Genomic DNA, 25876 nt, shown 5'->3' with positions numbered 1-25876 from the left:
CACTCACCACCAGACCCCCCTAGCCCCGACCACCCCTTTCTGAAATGGCTACACGTGCGAGTGAACGGTGCTTTGTATTCGGTTATAGCATCACAGAGGGAATATTCAGCTGGATATTACTGGTCAGGAATCGGTAATTGATGATTTTCTTCTGGAGCTGTGAAAGGAAAAGCTGGAGGGAGTCATCGACAAAGGACGATGTTTATCAATGCGAGGAATAGGAGTGTAAATGCCGGAATTGCCATGGCAGGTGGCAGAAAATTAGATTGATTAGAACTGAGAATTGATCGAAATGGGCGAAAGCCCTCCGGTGGCTCAGTAGTAAGAGACCGTGAATGGTCAGCCTGCGGTTGGAAGTTCGACTCCGGCTTCGGTGAGTTCGATTTTTTCGGAAGTTATTTCCGTTGAAGAAGGAACCAGAAACTCCCAGCAGCCAGAACGACCCGAGGGCCTGACCTTATGGGGATGCAAAATCAGAATCCATATTTGAAGACTAATGGACCCGCTGAAAACTCGCATCATGAGGATGAAAGATGACTCGGATCAGTCAAACCTAGAGATCATGAGGGCTGTGGTGATTTAAGTCATAAAATGAAAAATTAGGGGGTCGAAGGAGAGCCACGAAGCCTTTACAGGGCATGAGGGCAGTGAGGGTCTGACTCGTAACAACATAGAAAAAAATAAACTCTCGTTGGGATTAAGAGACCGATAAGAGTCAGGAAATCCTTGAGAATCATGAGGGTTCAGCTCGAGAACATCCGACGACTAATGATACAAAGAATCTCCATTCATGAAAAACATCGGAAGACACAACTCCCCTTAAATTGTTCTATAAATAACAAGACGGCTCAACAAATACTCACCCACCATTTCCCCAAATTTCTCATCACCAGCGATCACTGTAGTGTCCAGCGATCGAGTGCGATCCAAGTACACTTTTCACAACAGTAGAATAGTATTGGTAACATCGTTAAAAGGATCAGACGGGTATGGGTCCTAAGCGCATTACGGTTTTACGTACATCGGGAGAGGATATTAGCCCACCAGCACCCTAAAAGCACTAAATACATGATCCTCTTAATGCGGCCATCATCGACCCAGAATCATCGAAAATTAATCCCCCCCGGAAAAATCCCCTCGAAAAAAAATTTATAATTAAAAAAAAACCTCCCCTAAAAAGTATTTATGCCGAATCTCCGACTCTTACCATCTTTCTCCGTTCCGTCCACCTCCCACCGTTGGCTTGTAGTTGGGGGAAATCATCCCCCCGCTCCTGCCGTATCGACCGTTCATGCGCTGCGCCACCCAACTAACCCAACATCACTCTGTACACCCTCAGCAAGAGAGTCTACCCAGGGGTAAGTGAGACAGATATTTCTCATCCTGAGCATGCGCAACTAGGCGTAGTTGTGCTCTCACGACGCCAGTTTGTCGGGGTTCGAAGTAACGGTAACATCTCGGTGGAAAAACCAGGGCAGCCGGCACCGGGGGGGGACCAACACACGGGTCTCGTTCCTCATCGACTAGTCAAAAAGTTGAATAACAATAGTGATCACAACTTGGTTCACCTCGCGTTATTGATAATGGAATTGTTCACGTGACCCTGGCGCTCGGAGCCAGTTTGTCATCAAAGTGCCAGACGAGAATTGATAGGAAAGGTTAGAGTGTCAGTGTGTGATTGGATAAACTTGAGTGACAACAAGAGTTCAAAGCATGTCATCGATATGCACAAGTTGACCAACATGTCATCGTATGACAGGTCACTGTTGAAGATTAGTGTTATGTGAGAGTGATGACTCGAGACAACACATCTTGGAGTCACCCCAGATCCTTGCCAGGATCATTTGAACGTTAGCGGGAGAATAAAAATAAGGGGTTTCGCCCCACTAGCTGCACCCCAGCACATACAACCACTCAATGGTTGACTGTGTTTTCTTTAATCCTACAACGTTGACCTCCTCGAGCACGTTTCCCTGAGAGCCAGGGAATTTCATCGTACGTGCCTAACACGGATTTGGCCGAGAGTTAAAGTTCATCATCTCCGTCGTTGTGGTTCTAATTTTTCATGATTATCAGTGATTTTGTAAGTGAATGAGTGACGATAGTGCTGTTATCAAGTGTGTGCTTGAGAGGATTAATCTAACCACTTGGTCATCACCTTATTTGTCTCGTTGGATTAGGAAATGTGATGATTGCTGTCTGCTACGAAATAGTTGTCATCACGGAAGAATTATCCAGCGATTGTCGGTGGGACTAATTAAATAGTGTGGCCTTGATTGAGTCCCTCCCGAGGGCTCAGAGTTTGGAGAGTAAAGAGCAGTGGATAAAATTGTTGGGAGAAAAATTTGTGAGGTCGAATGTTCGATTACTGTCAGCGACAGGCAGAAGCTCACAGGCGGAGATGAAGAGGCTGAGCAAACACCAAAGGGGAGGGTTTATTCTCGTATTTCTTGGTGCTGGTGTCTACGTATATCGTAACATCAAGGATGCCATTCGAGACGAAATCGTCGCGGTGTAAAGGGCCCGGATGAAGCGCTGAAGAAGAAGGAAAGATAGAGGTAAAAAGGCAGGGGCTCAGTGAGGGATTTGAGCATTTGGATGAGGACGACGTTTTGCAAAGATGAGCCAAGGTTGGAAATCAACGGTTGGAATGAGAGAGACAGAGGGTGGGAGTAAGAGAGCCTTGTAAAATGTAGATATAAGACGAGAGTGAGGTGGATACTGCATGAGGAAGCAGACGGTAATGATGACGGTTCTCGAGAAAAGATAGAAAAGACGACTATAAGCTCCAGGAAAATATTGATTCTCACTATTTGAAGTGGTATGAGCAGTGGAAAGCGGAAAAATAGCGAGTGGAGACAGAGAGAGGTGGAAAAACAGAAAAATTGTGGAACAGGATAGAGGAGGAATGGATACATGAGAGAGAATACTTGAAACGAAGGCTAAAGAAGCAATCAGCCAAGCAGATTGCCAACCAATTTCGCATTTATATATCACTCGGGCAGGAATTCACCGTCATTTTTATTACCTCTTGAGAAACTCTCGGGCATTTCTACTCATCAAGTAATACTCCTCTGACAATGCCAGAAAATAAGATATTCAGTGAAATTGCTGGCACATGATCATCAACGAAGCAGACGGATTCAGGATATGTCTCGTCATGCGGAATCTGTTCATGAAAAGAACGTAACCCCGTAGAAGGAATATATTTTTCATTCCTCCTGTGCTGCAGAAAAGACACCATCCTTCGAGTCAAGAATATCTCAACTCCTCGGTTCTATCAAATTTTTTTTTTGTTCTCGTAAAGATCGACGTGAACACTCACTGGAGATTTAAATCAACTCGACAAAATTTGCATCAGCCCCACCTACCACGGAATCCTGGGAAAACTGGGATCACTGCTGAGAGTTGATAGCAGTGGAAGACAGTTGGGTTCGAAAATCGTCTCAGGATAGTATCGAAGACGTAATCACTGGCTCAAGTCTTTTGGAAATCGTGCTGGTTTACCATCTAGCAATTTGATATCGTTCTCCTTCGAATCGTCTCACCAGACCTACGATTTCCACCCACTGGTGCCCTAAAATTCACCCGACATCCGAGTGAGGAAGAGAAATTCGCAAGCGTTGTCGACATAGCTTCACTACGCCCAACGGCGTAACCAAACTTTCAGCTATTTGCCTTTCAAAACGCTGACTTGATAATGGCCCGTGTGCGCTAAACTTTTGGCCACAATCTGCCAGCATATTTCAACGTGGGAAATAGTCCAGACTTCCTAGTTATATACATAGCAGCCATACGACAAATCAAAGTATGATAAAATGGTGTTTTACATTCATGAGTTGATGATGGTAAGATGAAAGAATCATTGAAGATATTTATTCCTAAGCCGTGACAATGACAAGCGAGGGCTCATCGGTGATGGTTTGCAGATGGATGTATGTTCAAAAAAAAAGTGTAGACATGGTGTCACTGTGGATGCTGATGGCTCTGGCGCTGTTGGCTGTGACACAGGCGGAATTGAGTTCGCGTGTTATTAGGACAAAGTATGGTGAAATATCGGGTGTGATTGTGACGCTTGAGCGTAATTTGGAGGGTGTTGAGGTGTTTCGTGGGGTGCCTTATGCATCACCACCGGTTGGTAGTCTACGATTTATGCCACCTGTCAATGGTGCACTGTGGCAGGGTGTCAAGGTGGCGGACAAATTTGGTCCAGTTTGCCCGCAGAAGTTGCCGGAATTAACAAACAATATGCCCAAGGGGAGAGTTGAGTACCTTAAGAGACTACTGCCCTACTTGAGAAATCAGAGCGAGGATTGCCTCTATCTTAATATCTATGCACCAGTACAAGGTAGGTGGATTGTTGATATGGCATTCGGGGATGGGGTGAGATTGTTGATAGTTCTGGAAATGTCGTGGGATAATTGGATTCTCCTGGCACTGGGAAGGGACAATTAGCGGTGATTAGGTGGGACTTTGTTTTTGGAAAATTCATTGCATTGAGATGAAAAGTTAGTTTTAGCACTGGAATATTTTCTGGGAAATGGAATCCACTTTCTTCATCTTTTTCGCTTGAATGCCAACGAGTCTCGTACCTCGGGGGATTAATGCCACAATCTGAACCACAAAAAATGAATTTAATTTGGAGAGACAACTGTCTGAATAGTATGACAAGCACATCCTAATTTCGCACATTAGTTCTTCTCCTGCGATAATTGTACACTTCTAAAAAAAGTGGGGGAGTTTGTGCTGATGAATTTATCAGCGTCAATCCGCTGAGCCCTCATAGGACAATTCAATTTTTCATCTACACCGGACACAAAATTCCAATTTCCCATAAGAAATTTCCCAACTCTTTCTTCGCGTCACTTTACATAGGTAGAATAAGATGAGATAGTCTTCCAGTGAAATGGTTATAAGATTCTCTTCTATTTGTTCTGAGAACAAAGTTTTATACGAGATTCAGGGGAAGTGCTGAAAGTTGAAGGTACGAGTTACCATGAAATTAAGTTCGCTGTTAAATTTTTGCCGATAGCGATTAGATGAGAGCATTTAGTCTGATAAAAGTAGTTTCGAATATACCATCGATGGTTATCGCGAGAGATGTTGGGGGCATATCACCCGACCAAATTGGCGAACCCCAGACGCTAACATCACCAAAACCCATGTTATAACCCACTCTCTACACATTCTCCTCCTCCACTCGTTCTTTTCCTTTTCAACTTGTGTTTTTTTTTGTCAGCATCCTATTGCTCACTACTCTCTCTCTCTCCCTCTCTATTTTCTCCTGTTCCTCCTCTTTTTTAACCCCGTTTTCATGCTTCCTCGTTGGCTAGTCTCAGTCCCATTTCAGCATAATAACTCAACGAGGAGAGAGGCGTCTATTGTTGGCCAACGCAAACAAAGAATCCATGAAAATGGCCATTAATTCGATGATTTGAATGGGAAAATTGTTATTTTATAGCCAACCACGTTCCTTTCACCAGAATTTTGTCACATATTTTTCGGATTATAATGGGCTGGTATTTTTAGACTGGTGGAATTCGTCCGGGTGCATGTAAAATTTTTGCATGACATTTCCGGTACAATTGTTGAAAATTGCTAGCGCTAATAGCAGACTCCGCCCTCAACTTGTTTCGCTCCTCATTCCAGGGGGTTGTGGGGCACGTTTAATTACCACTTCAGGAATATTGCCCTGTCGCCACAAGACAGATTCCTTCTACCATTGATATCCCACAGAATCAAGGTCGGAAAATTATTCAATGCCACAGGACTAGTGGAAACATGTCGAGAGGTGAATTGAGGTGAAGGAAAAAAAAAACTCCCAGTGAAATACACAAATCTCATTTCACATGGCAAATTGCAATATTGCAATTGGAGGCTGAGACGTAGAAGTGTCGACGCGTGAATAATGCGGATCTGAAAGCATTGAAGGTACGTCGCGGAGATAAAAAAAAAACCTCCAAGGGGAGGGTAAAAATGGGGCTGGTAGAAGGGAATAGCATAGAGACGAGCTAAAACGACAGTGGAGAGAGAAATGGGTAGGTACGTAATAGAGAATCATTTTCTCCGACGTCGCATAAAGTTTGATGCAAGTAATGCAATTTGGATTTTCCACGGTAATTCTTTTTTCATCCCTTACTCTCCTTATCATTTATTTTTTCATGAAATTTATATTTTTTCCGCTGTACCCTTGCGATAAAGCAAACTTCGTTATATCAGCCTCTGCTCGAAACACAGCAAACAAGGTGAGGGAAGTTTACGACGGTACACTACATCATACCGTGAGGGAGGGGGGAAGAAGGGAGAAAAAATAAGAGGATGGGGACAAGCTGAGCGAGTAGAAATGGGAGCAAATATACCAAAATACAGTGGACTCGGATATTATTATTCAGGAATTATGGAGTGAAAAATTCTGTTTCAAACGTCACCAAGAAATTGAGTCTCTGAGTATTTATAATAATTTCTATTTTTTTCTGATGACAGAAATAGGAAAGCCAGCTGATTGGCTCACGTTATATCATCAAAAATGAGGGGTTCGAAAAATGCAGGAGTTGCTCTTGAGGCTGACCTTTCATACATCCTATTTCTGTAGCTTCCTATCGGGGTGGAATATTCGAAAAATAGTTCTATAGGGTCGTTTCGGATTATCTGGGGGCTGGAGTTTCGTTCAGGAGAACACACAATTTTATTCTGTAGCCGATCCAAATAATGAGAGAGGGATTTTTTTTCGTGGCGCCAATGGATCAAAGATCATATTCCACAACTCCGTGTCAATAAATTCAATAGTTACCCCCAGTATCCCCCCTGCGCAGAAATCATTTTCCCGAGAAATAGATTCCCTAGTTGTGCACGCACGAACGTGACTGCCTCGAGGCCAGGCAACAGTTAATTATTAAATTTAATTAAAGTACCTAGCGTCCTTTTCAACGTACATTGCCATGCACACCCGAGTTTCCTGTAACAAGCATACCCCAGTAGTCGTTAAAATTTTCCCATTTCCAACTCGAAACATAACAGAGTGTGAAGATGACAGGCAGTATTATATTCTTAAAGTCTTTCCTCCAATTTAATCAGATCCATTAAAAGTACATTTCCATTATTCCACCTGTTCTCTCATCGGGGCGTATATACCGAATTATAATTCGATAATGAGTGATGGTGAGAAACTTCTCACGACAGATTCCCCCAGAAAAAGATGAAAACGAGAGATGAGAATCATGGGAAACCTAAGAGAAAAAAAAAATTAATTGCCCAGTCCTGCAATTTGGAGTGAAGCGAGGAAATAAAAAAAATACCACTCAATTCCTCAGAGTCTTCCTTTGTGACAGGTACAGTGGGCACACACTAACGGAAAACCGAGTTGAAGAAAAACTCGGGTAACATATACTCGACCACTTCCTCCCGGCATCTTTCACCCTTTTCCCCCCACACACAGACCCACGCACACATCGAAATCGAGATGAACGGGCTGTTCTTCTATTACACGTCTCACCCCCGGATCATTCCACTTCCCTATTCCATTCTCCCCCACTTTTTCCTATCCCTCTTTCTCCCTCTCAAACCCTTATTGCAATTGGATACACTCTCGAATGGAGAACAGACGACAGCAGTTGGACGGGACACGACTTTTCAATTCCACGCGAGTCTCCCATGCACACGTGGTTTTCTTGATCAAAGTTGGTCTGGTTTTGGTGAAATGTGTGTCACGAGTGGCGGTAAGGGAATCCCTCGAACGGCTGGAAAATGTCCACTGCAGATGCGGAAATTTTAAGCTCAATGTAATTGGAGATGAGATAGAATTTTTTTAAAGATATTTGATGTTCGTTGAAGTCGAAAATTATATAGCGATTTTTTTACTGAACACAGTCCGTTGACATACGTGCCCTTTATGGGTCCGTCGGGGACTTCACAAGGGCTTCCAGACCCTCATAATTATTCTGAACTTTACACCCCCAACCAGAAGTTCATATGAAGGTTGAGGAGGTCACGAGAGATCTTAATTATCCTCCCACGTTCCAATTATTCACAAAAATGAGATTCTAATGACGCGAATCAAAAATGAATTACGAGCATGATCCTTTTATGCTAACTATAATTAATAACCCACGATTATTGCACAACTGCATCCACTGACCCCTTTTGAGGTCATACACACCATCCGCGATGGCAATGGAGGGGGAGGGAGAATCAAACGGGTCAGTTAGCGGGCACTGAGACAAACCGATTAAATGAGACGTAAAAAGGATTTACAGACGTGTGCGGAGTAAATCGGTACATGGGCATAATTAAAATACCTCTCGCTTTACTGGCGAACATACACTCATTATTGCACGATGAGCCGCGTCTGCCAATCCCTCTCTCCTCCCACTCCCACGCCCCTGACAATTTCGTCCTTTCTATAATTTTCCACTCCATATCTTTCACCATCCTTTCCGGATAATTTTGTTATTTTCATTTTATGTTGTGGAAATTTGTTCATATTTTAATGGATGTGGTGTATAAATTTTCAAATATATATCGGTGAGAGCGATATGAAACATCTAAATTTATTTTCTATAATTGTTATCAAAAAAAAAAAAAACAAATTATAAACTTGCCCAGTTCCTCATGCATTGAGCTTCTTGAAAATTTATTTCAATAAAGTTTTCGTTGAAAAAATTGATGGAGATATTGCTGCTACACATAAAGAGCACTCACGCGAAAAAAAAAATCCCAAAAATTGGATAAAGATGTACAGAGCTGGGATGTGTGTTGAGATGGTAGGGTAAAAACACCCCTATCCTTATCCGGTAAATCCTTTCATCCAATTCCACCGCGTTGCGACCGGCAAAGCGTTTGTGGAGGGAAGGAGGGGGGTCTGGGGTAGGTTAGCCAGGGGATTAGGCTCCTATTTTTCTTATAAGAGACACAAAATCGCTTGGCACCTCGTCCACACACACAGCCTGGGGCCGTTTTCCCTTGACCAATCCGCAAAATCTTGGTATAAAAAAAACCCGGGAAAATCCCACGGCTACTCAATCCTCCGGGAAATGACCATTTTTTTTTATTCTTGTTTACTACTGTCGTCGGGAGATGGGACTGTCAGATTTTAGGCGAGAACATCGTTTGCTATCACTCTCACGATTTCTTTTTCTATTTGAGGTTGAAATGGAAATTAGGAGTTCCATTTTTTTTATGGAAACCGTATATTGCAAATGGGTGACGGAGATGGGGAGGAAATTGGAATGATTGGAAAGCTATTGGGAGAATCCAATGGGAGGTGATATGAGAGGTTTTTATTCCCAAAGTTTTTAAATTATTTAGGAGGTGATTTTTTACAGGCTAGAGGGAACGAAGTTACTTACGAGTGGGTGTGCCTATTTCACTGAGGCATTTCATCAAAAAATTACTAGTTTCCAAAGTCGATTCAACGAAATAAATCTATCCAATTTGTACGTCATCGTATTTCACTGTATTCGATGGATAAAATTGGGGCGAATCGGGGTATTACAATTTTTTATATTCACTATTTAGTCTATACCATCGATTTGCTCAAATAAAATATCTACAGTACGATTTTATTGAACCCAATATTTTATGAGGTATCTCCAGAAGATGGCTCGAGGATTCTTCTGGTGTTTCCTGGAGGATGTTCGGCAGAAAAAAATTTCTACGCGGTAGGTCTTCACATTGGAAAGCAAAAGTAATTACGTAAACCGCATGAAAGATACTCAAACCCTCCAGTGACATTAACTAGGCCATTGACCGCCCGTCGAAAGAATTCATAAATCACCGATGGCATGTACGATAACACCCAAATTCGGCCAATCGACAGGGCTCGGTGAGCCCCCACGAAGGGTATATGAACGTCTATAAAACTTAAAATATAGCATTTGGTATCGGAGTAGGGGCATTAAAATTCGCACCGCGGCGACATTTTGGGGGAGAAGTAATTTATAACTCCTCAATTGTGCATTATCGATAGCACGTTTCCGGTCGAGTGGAATCGTCGGTGAAGAAGGTGAAGAAGAGAAGGAGAGGGGTAAAAAACATGGCTAGGGTGAAACGCCTGAGGAAGAGGAAGTGTGAGTGAGAAGGGTGCATTAACCGTTGGCTATTGGGAATTCAATGGGGGTATAGGGAACGAACCGTTTAGCCGTTGAGGTAATACCAGCGCTGATTCTAGAGTGGCTCGATGGATTGAAGGCGAGGAATTTCCGTTGTACGAAGGATAAGGTTTTCGGATAGTACAGCAGAGAGAGAGGGAGAGAGAGGTCTTGGATTCCCCTGGAATTTGACTGATGCACTATCGAGTGGGGAGCGGTTATCACTGGTGATGTTTGCTTAGTCCAATGGAAATGGAGATTTTCAGAGGATTCGAGTGGTTGTAACACCATCACTCTGCATCTTGGATTTAATTTACCAGTGAAGGGGCTCCATTGTAGAATACATCATCGGATTAAACTGTTTATTTTCTTTAATTTGATGCTGGGGGGATGGAAATGAATGGATTGAGATCAGCTGTCTAAATTCAGGAGTTTTCATGGTGAGAGTTGCGATCGAGGATTCCCCATTTTTCACCCAAATCCTTTTGTTATTTTTACTGAATACCTCCCTTCATGTACTTTTAGACTACACAGAGCGAAATTCAACTAGAATTTTTTCCTCATCACCACTGTGCACCCCGTTTCCCGCCATCACACAAGAATTTGGCTTAGAAATTTCGATTGACGCATGTACCTCTTCATCACCGTCATGCCCGTCGGTTATTCCAGGGGCATAGGCGCTGTCAAGTACAGACATCATCCGACAGCCATAAAAAAACATTGTTTCACTAACCTGTCCAATAAAAAAACATGTTACCTCAAACCGACACTTAGCGTGCCGCAATAGCCCCATAATTCAAGAAAACTTTTTGGGGGGATTAAAAATGTCACTCGAATTGTGGCTGTGTCCGTAGAATAGCGAGTTTCAGGTACAACCACTCCTCCCACCCTTCCCGCTCTCACTTGCGGTCAACCCCGTGAGTTGGATGACCCAGGCGTGCCTTCAAGCCCTCGGGTTTTTGTCATCTTTCGCTGGTTGTAGTGCACGGAAACCGTGAAAGTTGGGGAACAAACACTGATATCTACGCGGGTACAGTCCCCTCGGTTATAAACAAGAAAATAAATACAAAAACATTGGCGGCGAATTCTCAGATGGAAAGGGTGAGGGGGGGGGTAAAAAATGTGTAATAAAGAACAGGATCTGGATAGCTGCCTCGTAATTCATATTAAGGTGTTTCGTGTGTATTTCTTCAGTTGTTCTCGAGATCCGATTAAATTCCCGAATGCGAAAACCAATTTTCAAGTAACTATTTCAGTCTGGGAATAAAGCTGTAAATCATTTTCCTCTTCATTTTCAATTTATAATTTAAAATCGAAAATTCTATTGATTGTCTGTTAAATGAATGTGAACGTCAATAAAAGACCGGATTCGTCACTTCAATTATTCACTGAAAATTCAGAGGATTCGAAATTTGTGTGCCTTGGGGTCTAAATATTCATATTTTATTGAAAATTCGACGAAAATCTGAATTATCCATCGCACTCTCACAGAAAACTCATCAATTTCTTGCAATTTTCAGAATCAGATTTAACATTACTCTCACGAGAATTATCACCTCATTTTCCTGAGAACACCGATTCTTCATTAATAATTGGTGAGACACTCGGATTAACTCGTAAAAATGAGCTAGTGATATTTGGAGAGTAAAAATTCTAATAATCATCTACGAAAGTATGTGGTTGACTATAGTCACTGGAGCTCCACAATACAGTCTAGGTAGTTAGTGGTTACGGTCGAGCGGCAGGTGGGATGTGGCTAGTAGATATGGCCAAAGGACGCCACTCCAACCCAGACATGATTTCAATGATATCGTAAAGGGCCCCGCTGCACTAGAGTGCCCATATATCTATACATTATTTAGACATTATTTTTTCAACCTCTCAATTTTATAGAGCCGGCAAACGACCACGGAGGACAACCACGTGATAGTCGTTATCCAGCAACTTCAGCCCTAGGACAAATTGAACCGTCCTAAACCCATTTCACCAACTAAAACACATCTATTACCTCTGCGGTCATGATGCAGACTCGTGCCTTGTATTTTGCGAGTAGTTGGCGACAGAAGTGTGTAATATAGTTTACTTGGGTACTGAAGGCCAATTTTCAGGGGTCTGGTCGGAATAATGAAACAATGTGTGATGTCAAGGGAGCTGCAGTGGATTCAACAATTATTTTGAATCCAACTTGACTTGAAACATTGGAAATCGTCATTAAGAAGGGCGATGAGGAGAAGGGGATGAAGTCTGACGAACAATTACCAACTACTAATTTGAGTTATTCAGAGAGATCAGTTTCAGACACAAATTGTATCTCAAACTGTCACATATTTCTGTGAAGTTCAAACTGATAGAGAGACCCATTTATATTTTTTGGAGAAAAAATAGTTTTATGAGGAAAATTTTTGTGGGGAAAATACATGAGGTGCTCCATGTTAAATGAGTCCTGACCCTCGCCCCCTCATCCATTAGCGTCGATTTTTCTACCATTGGGGCTAGACAAACTATCTCTCAATTTTTTCAGATTTTTTCGACAGCCCATTTCGCAGATATGATTTTTTCTCTCTTCGTTCTTTCATTTCTCAATAACTTCTGTAATAAGTTCTGTTCATCCAATTGTGATTTATCACCCATGAGAAATTTTCATCCTCTGCGAGTGATAACAATATTCCATGTAGTTTTCTTCGAAATCCCTGGGGCCTCGTAATCCCGGAATTACCAACGCAGAAGTTGTAAAATTTACATTTTCAAAATAATGGAAAGTTGTGAAGTTGTGAGCTCAGAACCTCAGACGACCGTCAACGCCTATTTCTGGAGAGAAAAGTCTATCTGCTGAAAAAAAAAAAGTTATATTGGAAAATAGGTGAAGAGTCTCTCACGATAAAACCTCTGGCACTCGTTCACTCAGTTTCACATTTCCTCTCTGCCTCTTCATTGGAAGATCAAATTACCAGTGATGCCAAAGTAGGTGAAGCGAGCTAACCAACTGAGAGGGGGGTATATTACCTGGGTGGATACGTTCAATTAACAAGACAAGAGTCAGATATAGACCATGTCTTGCCGTGATGTGGCCAGACTTTGCTTTCTCAACCGGTAGCTTCACTTTGAGCGGTATATAAGGCTGGTGTGTAATTCGAACAACGCTTTTACGAAGAGAATAGCGTATCGCTAAGCCTTTGAGCCATGACGTGACTGTTGGAGGGGTATAAAGCACCCTATGGTGACTAAATACTACGTTAGGTGGAGGATAATGGAGATTGGGGACAGCTTAATTATTGGTAACTTAATCGATAACGATCAACAGCTACATCTGTTTATGAAATAACAATGTTGGAGATGGTGATACCATTTCTGGTGGTTAGGTCAATGTCAGGGGACTTGTGCTTTTCGAATGAGAGATAGAAGATAATTACGAATATTGAATTATATAAGCAATTGATTCACTGAAGTTGTACAGCTTAGTTTTCAACAACTCCCATTTGACTTGATAAAATCAAAGACACAAACGACTTCCCCTCAGAGGAGGAAACAATATACAAATATAATGCAACAGACAATAAAAAATTTCCACTTGTACTTACAATGAAAATTATCGCCACAATAGTTTTTTCAGTCCGCATGTGATGTTCGACAGACATCAAAATGCTCGTCACGACACGCTGTCGAGTCCCAGGAATGACGATAAATCTTCGATTGTCGATTTTCACGATTAATGACATTGGAATACATCAGAGGGGGTGGCAACGCGAGAACAGACTCGATTCCCGTTTTTTTTATCCGTCGTCCTCACCATTTTCACGTTCATTCATGTTGTAACAAAAGATCTCATGCGAGATCAATGGAGAAGTCTCTCCGGGTTGATTGACATAACACCACATTGGACCCTCCCTCGGTATCAAATTCGTTGCTTCTCACAATTACAGTTGAATCTCGAGGATTGTCTCACGGGTAGAAATCTCCCCCTCAATCTTCCGGTTTTTCTCCCGCATGTAGAACAGAGATTCATCAAAAATATATTCTGATAAAAGAATAAACGAAATGTAAGAAGCAGAAGATTGTCGAGAGGTTTTCCCCTCCGTGCAGTGGGAAGCCCGTCATGTCTGAGTCCTGGAACACCCGGCAATAGAAGAAGAGTAGCGGAGGTGAAAAAAAATGAGCCAGAAAGTAGTCTCGAGCGTTGACTGGCATTTTATTTTCCCAAGTGATATTTCATAAGGAGCGATTTTATTTAAATTGAAACGCCTTCAGACGATACGAAATTGCGTTTCATCTGTGCGTCTCAACGACATGCTTATTCGTATTATTTACCGTACATTTCAATCTGTCGTATCTTGCCCGCAAAGTTGTGACCCCTCCAACTTGGTATCTCGGTAAATTGAATTTAATGAGTTTCATTTCACTCGTACTTTGATGTATGAGTAATTGAGAGCGAAGTGTGAGACGACATTGAGAGTTTAATGATTACTCTGAAATTACACTGATCTGTCAGCTAAATAGGAAAACTTTCACCATTGACAGTGACTTTGAAGATCAATATTTGATTAATGCATTGGTACACCAATGAGCATTTAATTTAAATCCAACACTCGTGATAATTTATGTCACCATCTCATCATAACCACTAACATCGCAAAAGGATAGACGAGATGATTCTCCTAATGCTGGAAAACTTTTGCAACTTCCATTCAACAAAATATTCCTAAATACTCTGGCGCATTCATCTACCATCAAAGATTGTGCCTTCTGATTAAAACGTGAAGTTGAGACGTCCGTAGTTAATGATTACCAAACTTTAAATTGAACTTTACAAAGTTTTCCAATAAAACAGTTGAGTTGCCTTTCAAATCAACTTTTGTATCATTTTCAGAGGACTACAAGTCTTACTGTCACTAATTCACAGCAACTGGAAATGGAGGTTAGGAATATGGATATGCATCAAACTTAGGGGAGAACTCGGGGTTGGATTCTTGTTACTTACCACATTTCCGGTGTACAATATGCGGAAACTTATTGCCTGCTACATTTCAGGGATATCCATCAGCAACGCTTGGTAAACCACGACAAGCAAATGATGTATGGCTCTGAAACCGGTGGATGTAAGTTGTTTCTCCTCGTTTGAAGCTTGAAAGCAGACTCTTGAAGATTCATAATGACAATTGATTGGCTCAGGCTATTCATAGACGTGAGAATATTCCAAAGAATGTGTTTCAAACCAACTGATCAATTTCTGAATTTTCTTGCGACATCTTAACCAGTCAATGAATAACTTAACACTGTAATCGGAGAATTGTTCTGGAGAAAGGGTCCATTGAAGGTTCTTAAATCTTTGATTTCACCTCCATTGTGTAACCTGACAATGCACTTACCCCGGTCGTAATTCACAACATCTCGACGAAAAGTTGAAAAACACTCGGAAAGGCTTCACAGTTCATTCTGAGCAAACGGAAGCTCAATTTCTCCACTTCACTATGAAAATATTTCTCCATTTTCACTTGCCACCTGAAACTTTGAAACATCTGGGAATTAAAGAAACTCAATTCTCTTCAACGAAACTTGGTCTTTCCCAAGTTGTTAACGGGGTGAAGTCCTGAGGCTTTCCATTCCGCCACTTTAATCCTACTACTCGATATACACTTTTCATGGACTTGGGCGTTTGCCACTCTCTCATTCAACGTTGGAAACTAGCGATAGAAGAAAGGAAACTTGCCAATGTTGTCTGCTGAGATTACCGTAGAACTCCATAAATGTCAATTGAGAAGTGTTTCATTTAAATTGCTGTCTTCAAGGATCATGAAGGATTCATTCCGACATTCGTGGAGATTTCGAGCGAGGACGAGATTGATTTCATCGTGATTTTATTGGATATCCATTGAACACCGTAAAGACTACCTTCTTCAATTTTATTGAGGGAATTATGAGTTACCCTAAAGGACAACTGGGAGGTGACACCACCAAAGTGACTTATCGAAGAAAACTTAGCGTACTAGACGCAAAGTCTGTTCAAGCATATTACAAGCAACTTGTAGCCTTCATAAATTGGCTTTCACGAAAGGAAGTTTGCCAATGTCGCCTTCTCAAATGACAATAAAATTCCATGGGCCCCATTAACGACGCATTCTCTTTCAACAGCTGTTTTTAAGACCTCAATAGTAATGAAAATATCCCGTGACATCTCCATTGCTGATGCATCAGAGCACTCACTGATTTTCTATTTACCACCATGAGGACTTCATTTCTCAATGTTATCACGAGAATTACCCACAGAAGTGTACACCAGGTCGCCAACACCATACAACTGAATAATAAAAGAAGTCTCGGTGCAAAAGCACGACTAAAAGTACCCTCAAGGACATTCCAGCCAACTTGTGGCCTCCACAAAACTCCAGATGCACTTTACTTCTCAATTCTACCATCATAGTGTCCCCCATTCACTCCCTCTTTTCACTCGATAAACGGTATCGATAATTCATGACCCCGAATGGGAATGGGGGTGAAAGTTGCACTGGGCTTTAACGCTCGTTCTTGCATAAAGCTCAAACGCCCGTGCACTCTCCATCGCCATAGAACGGGTTAACTCACACAGTATTGATTTCACTTTTCAAACCATGATCGGTACAGCAGCTAAACTGAATTTCACCGACCAAGTGTAATCTTGTGTATCTCAATACACGGAGTACGAGTGAAGACAAATACAATTCCATACGTATCTCAAGCTGAACACATGAGAAGCCCATTCAGCATATACTGTACACGGGGGGTGACAGTGTGGAAAGCCTTGGCGTGTCGCACTAATGCAGTACTTAGTGCTGAGGGAGAGAGATTCCTTGAAAGCTCCGTTTCTACGGCAAACTGGAGCTTAATAATTTGTCGCCTTTAGAAATAGGTGGCAAAGAGAGAGTACATACTACACTGGTTGCACCGTTGAATCTCGAATCTGTTGTTCTCGATGCCTTTATCTTCAGAATATTATGTCGTTTGGATATAACCGGTGTATCAGCTGGCTGAATCGGTATTCATCATGCGCTTCCACCGTGGAGAGCCACGAAATGATTCAATAGCTCCATTGAAAGATTCCTGGGATATATTTTTAGCTGTACTTTCCGCCCGGTGATGGCGATAATTTCATCCCGTCCATTAATTCTCCGCTTCTTGAACTAATTGCACACCATTACTTCCAATTTATGAACTTCATCGGGGAATATCCTTCACTGATTGATGATCGATTCTGCTTTATTGATTTCTCAAGACAAAAGAATCTTTCTACTGGCACGATTTTCGCCCGGAAATTGATGGCAATGTCTTATGAATTTTCATCACGATTTCCCAGAGAATCCCAAACTTTCGAGGGATGCTCTTTATGACGGCATATTGATATTGAAGAACCAGTTAATAAGACAATGAGACGATGTCAACATTCGCAAAACCGGGGATAGATTTAATGACAGACTCACATCGTAGTTAAATTCAGAGCGTCAATCGCCTTTCGTCAATCCGCTCTATGAGCGCTCGAGAATTTTCTCAAAGGTCGGCCTGCCAAAGTTGTAGTTGCGTGTCCTCCCGAAAGCTGCGGCTTTTGATCACAAGGCTCGAGGCAAACTATTCGCCGATGGTCTTGATCCTCTTTTCTCCCCCGTAGCATCGATGGATGGGGGGGGAAAAAAGCGTAGGGTCAAAGGTGAAAAAAAAATCTGGTCGTCAATTCCGAGCGATCATCCCTTCGTTCGCTCAGATCTGCCTGATACGCCGTCTCTCTAGAAAAAAAAGCACCATTAGGATGAATTTTTCACAAGTATCTCCATGAGTACTCGACATACACACCTTTTTGAGAGCCCTCATTGTAATTCATGATTCACCAAGCTCCTGATATTTCACAGCTAAGAGGATTCCCAGCGCTACAGCTATCCACTTTTCTTTCTCTCTCTTTCGCTCCCATTTACATTAAATGCGCAATATTTTTCACTGAAAAACACTTCTGTGTAAATTTATGTGTTTCGCTAAATATATTTCATTATTTATCAAGGGAGTAGAAGGCGAGAGGCAGCCGATGCAAATATTCCAGCAAGCTCTCAGGGGATAATTCTATATTATATATCACTATTACTTCATAGCATCCTTCAGACCGAATGGAATTCCATTTTGAGAGTCATTCTTACTCCAAACGATTCCGCCATTTCCCGGTATTTTCCCAGAATGTGATGAACACTCCGACGATGAATGCAATACTCCCCTGAACTTCAGCTGTTTTTGCCGAAAAAAAAAGAGATGAAAATGGGAAAAACACTCCGTTCCTACTGAATGAACACTCAACCGCACGTTTGCATGGTGCAGACTCTTTTCTGAAACAAAAATAGAATAGAGTATCATTTACGGTTCAGTCTGAATTCAATGTTTATTTCCATTTGGCCTCGCTGAAGTGCATCCTCAATGGACATTGTTACAGTGGTAGTGAAAACCCAAATGTTAGTCTACTAAGCCAGCTCATTTTGGAAAGCTTTTTGGTACGTTCTCGTAAATCCAGATTAAAAGCTAACGCCTGAAGGGTGGGCTTGATACTTCATTTGTGTACATCTAACCCGAGGTGTGGAATGAAAGTAAAGACAAAGTTATAGGTGAGGGTTGAGTTTTTTTTTATTGATTATTTAGTCAGTGAAATGGGTTGTTAAAGGAATGTATAGAGGAGGTAAAGAGTGATGAATAACAATTTTTATTCAAGGAGTTTTTATGGAGATTGTGGTGATGAATTCTTTATTGAAACTTTATGATTTCCGTTGGTTGCGAGCAGATGGTGAAGTTTCATTTTTTATAACTTTCATCTTTTCTTAACTGTTCCGCATTTTTTTTATCGCACTGTGTTGTCACTGATATTGTGGAGAATTTGAAATTAATCATTCCATTAAAATTAAAAACAATCAACATAATCACACAATTTCCTCACTTATCGTGTTCCACTAATAACGTTTACAGCAAGATACGTCCGCTAAATTATGCAACTCCTTCCAAAGACATCAACAATGAAAACCCCATCAATAGACTGATCTATCCAATTCCCTCGAATGCACCACATGACATCCGGAATCCATTTCAAACTTTCGATGAAACCCGAGAACTTATCAATTAAATTTGTCCGAAGGGTATCGTTACGTATCCCACGATATTCAAGTGGTAGCCTGTCTCATCCGCCATTACGGTTTCAGTGCCATCAATTTATCGGGAACCACGACGTGAAATACGAATTAGCAATCTGGGCCATCCTCGACTCATCAATTATTATCACAGTGCGTCGTCCGTCATAGGTACCATCATTCTTCCTTTTTCATCAATAAAGCTAGCATTTCAATCCTATCGAACCCTTCGATTTTTCCAAATATTGCAATTGTCCCGAACCATACAAATTAGTATTACGATGAAATCCTAATTCAAAACGTTTTTTAACTGGGCAAAAAAGTCAAACCAAAGAAATAACATATATTGAAGAGTCTTTTATCAACTTTCGATTCATTCATAAAAACGAGCGCATGAGGAAAAAAAAATAAATATAAGTAATTTGCCATTTCTACAATACCTTCAATATGAAAAATACAAAAACTGATGGATGCCCCACGTAATTACGAGCCACTTAATTTTAAATCCGAAAAGCAAACCTCGACGATGTCGATGTGCTTTCCTCCAGACCCGATCGATCGGCAAAAAGGAAATTAAATCCTTTAGTTGACAAACGCAATCAGTTTGACGCTGGAAACCGGTCAATATTGAATTCTCCCTTATTCCAAGGCAATCTCGTGACGAAGTTCTTTTTCCCTGTTTCGTCGTCTGTCCTCAAGCGATAATAGCCAACAAGAATTGAAGGCAAGATTGGAACTCTTCACTTCACGCTGAATCTTCATCGCAAACAGGATAATACAAGTTTCTGTCAAATTTATCCGCCGACGCGGGCAAAGAGAGCGAAGAAAAACAGCTATCCCTTGGAGTGAGAATGAAAAGGGAGTGACGAGTATGAGAGAGATAGAAAGGGAGGAAAAAAAATATCGTTATGCAGTGGTTGGTTGAAAGCCACCGGGGTGACTCTCTTGGAGACACTCCTCGTTTACTGTCTGCGGAGATAATGCACCTCGTTTCACCTAAGCCGACGTTGGTACCTCTGGTGAAAAAAGGACGAAAAAAGATGGACAAACAAAAAAGAGAACACGTACGGAAGAGAGAAAAAGGCTAGCAGTGGAAACGAGCAGCCACGAGGCTGTGAAAGGATTGTAAAAATGTTCAAGATTTTTATTGTATCATGTCACGTTGGAAGTGTAATACTTTTTTTTTCTCCTTACAAGTCGTTTGGGTTATCGAGTTGTTCGATGGATCGGTTTATAGGATTGGAATTGGCTGTCGTGGTGGGAGGAGGCAGAAAATCTGGATTCCGAACCTGGACTGATAGGGGAAATTAAATTTATTGGAGGACTTTTGTCTCGGAAGGACTATTTTATAGCTGAATAGATTTCCAATTCTAATGCAGAAACGTGATTTATTCTGGCTCTCGTATTAGGCAATTATAATAAATAAGTTGATTATCATCGAATTTGTATTACATTTTTTTTTCACCCATATTTTTTCGTCGATAAAAAATTATTTAGGGGGAATAATCTGTTATCAGCTGGGGGTCCGTGATTGGCTTCCCATGAAGCTGTGATTCCCTCGTGCCTGAGATGGGGGACAAAAGCTCAGGGTGTTCTCAAGAGTAGCGAAAAGCCTGAGAATCACGTGACTGCTTTTGCTATCGCGAGTACGAAACACGCAATCCCTTGTGCAACTCACTCTCCCACTTCCTTCTCAATTCGAGTGGCTCTGCTCCTTTTCCGCCCCAAGTCTTACCTCCTGGTCACCTTCATTACTTGAATACGTGCACGTAATGCACAATCAGCTGACGCACCCTGGCAAGCGGCCCAACACCCTCCCTGTCTGGGCCTTCTCTCGTTCTCCGTCGGCGCAGCCAGAGTCGTAGTCACGTACGTCAGCCACGATATCATCTACGAATCTCGGATGTTCAGCCGCAGTTGTTGGATTTGCTACAACACGAAAAATTTACGACTGACGGGTAGTTGATACAGTGTGACAGTCAATTTTTGCCACTGCCCCGAGAAAAAGAATATTTTTGTCAAGAATATATGATTTCTTCTGTCTTTTTGGAAGTACTATCACGAAATGATATCAGCGGCGTTGCGAGACGCTAAAAAATTTTGGAATTTGCTGTGGAAAATTGCGAGAAAATTGTCTAACAGAATAGCCACTTCCAAATGAATCAATTCATTCCTCGAAATAATCTGAACAAAATGAAAGTGCGAGCACATGAGTTGGGGGTGATTGCTGCAGTTGACTCACAATGAAGCCCTCCTAATGAACCATTCGGCCCACAGAGGACCAGCCATTCAGAAAGTTATCGGTGCATCGTCAATTCATACAGAATATTCCAATTCGAGAGCCCGTCCATTCATTCATTCCCCTGAAATTTCATATTTCCAATGAACCCTTTCGTCCAGTCCTTAAATTTGCCAATTCAATCTCACCCTCTCACCCACCCTAACCGTTAAAATTCGACTAACGAGTCTTCCGGCATCCGGCTGACGTCGTTCCGGTTTACGGTGCTGGTGGCATTTAAATTTCAACGGGAAAATACACGTTAAAGTAGGCCGTACAGGGAGATGAGGTAAAATGGTAACACCGCGAGTGAAAAAGGACGAGCAATGAAATGCCCCGGGTAGTCACTATTTCTCTGAATTGTGTTGAGAGATGGAGAAAACATCGTTAGGAATTACAGATGCGTCTGTACTCATGTTTGTAGAAAATGAAAGTCATGGGGCTTTGAATTTCCATTCGTTCCTGTCGTTGTAACGGATTTCATAAATTCTATTTGCCGGTGACTTTTGTACGCCGCGGATAATTTTGATGTCTGTTGGTGTATTTAAATTTACAGATTACTAGATTTAAATTTCCGGGGATTTTGTGCCAACGGCAGATGCACATCGTCTGCAGATGAAACCGCTTGGGGGATGATGATAATTCTCAAACAAATATTTGTTTGGGGGAGTGGGACATGCGGAAATTTGGCGGGGGGTGGACGTGTAGGGCTACCATAGAGTTGGGAAAGGAAAATAATAAACAAATAGAGGGATGAAATTTCAGGTATGACAGAGAGGGAAAGATTCAGCGGATAGTGGAGTCAATCAATTCGATAGAAGGAATTTAATATGTGTCACTAGAATTCAATTTTTATCGGTATAAAAATACGCAGGAAAATTCATAAAACAATCGATCAACTTTCATAACTGGTCACTGAAAAAAAATTTAACCCAGTGAGAGAATTTTTCAACAAGTTGTTGAAATTCAAACATTGATCAGCAATTTATTTCTTCAACAACTAGTTAGTCAATATTTTTCTTTCTGTATGAACCGCGTGAAGTTCTGTTGGATATTATTAATTTTAATTTTATACTACGAGTTTAGCAATCCGTTGTGAAATCCCCACAAACAAATATTATTACAGTATCAAACTCAACACACACAGATCCTGAAATTCGTCCAGAAGACTCCAGAATTAATCACATTTATCTGATTTTGCGTTGAGGGTAGGTGATATGACCGCGAGTAAGAGCTTACAATATTCCGAGTTGAAACATACACAAACTGGGTGAGTTTGTGGGCCTTCGCAGGAGGGCAGAGTAAGCAATTCTCCCTCATAATAAAGTTCCATTATTTGTAGTTCAGCAGCCATTCGCTATGCAAGGGGCAGCCCCCGTAGTTTATGTTTTGACCTCTGGGTAACCTGGACAACGGCCAAAAGATTTCTGATATTTTTTGGCATTAGATCAAACTGCATATAAACGGTTAAAATGTTTCGCCTTGTACTTATCTCGAGCTTTTTCCGCACTCTTAAATGCCTTGTCGTATTCGTTGGCCATTCTCCTTTTTTTGGAGGGCTTTTTATCCGAGAAATGAGAATAGGAAAAATAACTCGATGATTTCCGAGCCAGAAAACATGAACATCAGGCATTTGAATGGTTGTGGTCCAACGCCTGCAACAATTGCCTCCCCCGGTATCACGATTTCGCAACATATTGTGCTTAAGTAAAACCAGAAGACGAAGATGTCATTTGTGGATCTAACGAGCGCAATACTTAAGGTCTCAATTTAATACCCTAAGAATGATACCGATTTTCAAGCATGGAACCTCGTAAAGAAGTGGATCGAGCGATCTGGGGAAGCCACATGTAAAAAAAATGATAAATGAGTGAATAAAATTGACATAAATTTTTGCAAAATGGAGATGACCACTTGAATTTGTAAAAGTGCTTGAAAATAGGCCACTCAGAGGCTGGTACATCTCTGTAATTTTAGACCGGTCACTATCGAACTGATCAATAACTCCTCAATTTCGCCGGAGCAATACTTCCCCAGGAATCTTCGTGCATGCTGACCATTATCTCATAATGTTCTACCCTAAAATGTTTACACGAAGCTCCATTGGCTCTCCGGAAGTTGTAAATTATTCTAACTGTGTTGCCTAATCCAGTTATTAAAGTTTGATTTTTCGAGTCAAATATTTGTTCTTGGATGAGCTTATTGATTGCTGGTCCTCGTCAAATTGAGCAAAGGGCGTAAAAAAATTTTGTTTACACTTTAGAAATATATCGGCGATTCTTCTGATGATCTTCAACAGACAAAAAATTTTCTGTGCAATTAGTTCATATCAACGTATCAGAATTCACCGTCACGCTCCCCTCATCGACACACTATGACCCGAGAAATACGACCTAGACCTAGAAAAATCAGAGTCATTGGAGTCCTCGAAAAGCCTATCGCACCGACAAACTATTAGCCCGAATGATGTAGCTGGCCAATCACGGTCGAGTGCTTTTGACAGGGTCCTCGTAATTCATTGGCTCGCCGATCGTTCCAGCATCACGTGATGGTATATTCACAATGGTCTCCACCAAATACAATTTTGCGTATGAAACCATCCGCATGAGATAGCAGTTAGCCGATCCTCCTCGCTCTACATGACAACTCGATAGAAGCAAAACTAGTCTCCAAAATTTATCACATTGGTTTTTGGAGTGAGGTGAAATTGGCTCCGGTCACAGGTGTCTCGAACTAACTTTTTCTTTTTTTCTCCCCAGAAAATAAAATTAACCGAGAGAATGGGTGGGTTAACCCTCGTGACCCGGAAGGCTTACGAGGCCCGGGTTCAAGTGAAGGAGGGAAAAAGTTTCTCACTTTCTGGAGGTATCAATTTCTCGCGTGGGACGATGAAATCAATTCCCACCATATGTTCTTTATTAATCCTCAAGACGTTTCGGCAATTCGTTCCGCCATGATGGGTATAGCACTGCTCTGCTTTCATGAGGATATTCTGTTCAAATTCAGGAGCTAGTTCCCCTCCCTCCACTAGGAGTGAAACTACTTCCGCAGGTCACCCGAACCCTCCATTGTTTCTCATTAAGAACGCATTTCATCGCTCAGGAATTGATGAATTAGTCGCTATTTCCCCGATAAATTGACCGACATTCGTAAATATCGGGCACAAGTTATCGAATGCAATTAAATTCATCGCATCATCAATCAATTACATAAAAATATAAATCTCTATTTGGGTTTCCAATCGATCTTCATGCTTTAACTCACCGTATGGCCCTCAGACTCTTCTCCTCGACTCTTGAAGCCACTCGTAATGACTCAACAATCTCCAAACACTCGCACGCTAAATCTCCAAGCACATGCCCTGTATTCACACACGGTATGGTGACCATTCTGCATTCACTGCGTCAATGAAGAGGTGTACTTGTGCGAATGCTCTCCAGACAGCACTGAGCCCACACTGAATACTCACAACCCCGAGAACTCGGTTTCTCTCCTCACGTCCCTTCGCGCACGTGTTCACCGAGTCTTATCAACGACGACAGCCCGTGCACCTGCTCCCCTGACATCAATGAGATCCTTGATGCTTATACCGTCTCGTGCATCGCATGACTCGCAATTCGTTGACCCATCAAATGTTCTATAGCAATTTCCGGAATTTTTTCGCAGCAGATGCTGAGGTTCCCTTTTGCATCTCATCGTCACCCGGAACTACAAAATCTTCGACGTGAAAAAAAAATTTTATGAGTAATAATTATTGATTTCTCACCCAAAGCTAAAATTCTTCAACATTTTAGCGCGAATAAATATCGTATGCAATTAAGTTTAGGCTAAATTGGGTAATGGATTTTTAGTTTTCGAATACAATTATTTTTGAATAGGGCTTTAAAATATATTCGCTAGTGGAAGTGGAAGAATGTAGGAACACGGAACCTGGAGTGGCGCTGGAGTTACCTTTTCACGTGGTCCATGGGAGAAAGAGAATTGAAATTTCTCCATCACCTCCCTTGATATGATTTTTCCTGAAAATGTGCAGTCGAGAGAGGCAGAAAGGTTTTTTGCAAACATCCCTTCCACGCATCCATCCACCACCAATGCAATCAAACAGCTAACCCGATTATCCAATTACCCAGTCGCAAATTTTTTTTTTTCATCAATTCCAGCTAAAAAATTCTGCTGTAGCTGGGGGATGCGCTTAATGTGTTTACATGTGCACGTGCCAATCACGTCGAAGGTTCGCTATTCCTGCGCCTATATTTTGATATCCTGCATCGTATATTTTCTCTCGTTACGCCCTCCAGAGTAACGATAGTCATGTTAAATTTTTTTAGTTTTAGTGTTTATTCTCTGACATCAAATGCAAATCATCGTATCGTCGCACCGAGACAAGAATATTT

At 41.6% G+C, this 25876-nt stretch overlaps 1 protein-coding gene across 1 annotated transcript in view; it reads left to right on the top strand.

The window, feature by feature from the left end:
• Positions 1 to 1443: 1443 nt before the first annotated feature.
• Positions 1444 to 25876, top strand: part of LOC135163147 (neuroligin-4, X-linked-like) — a 128273-nt gene continuing 103840 nt past the window's right edge. The window contains exon 1 of the mRNA XM_064122373.1: positions 1444 to 4348. Coding sequence (XP_063978443.1) covers positions 3895 to 4348 — 454 coding nt within the window. The 5' untranslated portion in view covers positions 1444 to 3894. The remainder of the gene's footprint in view (positions 4349 to 25876) is intronic.

The sequence above is a fragment of the Diachasmimorpha longicaudata genome, chromosome 5 (assembly GCF_034640455.1).
Source record: "Diachasmimorpha longicaudata isolate KC_UGA_2023 chromosome 5, iyDiaLong2, whole genome shotgun sequence".
Taxonomy (NCBI): domain Eukaryota; kingdom Metazoa; phylum Arthropoda; class Insecta; order Hymenoptera; family Braconidae; genus Diachasmimorpha; species Diachasmimorpha longicaudata.
This window is presented reverse-complemented; position numbering and strand designations above follow the sequence as displayed.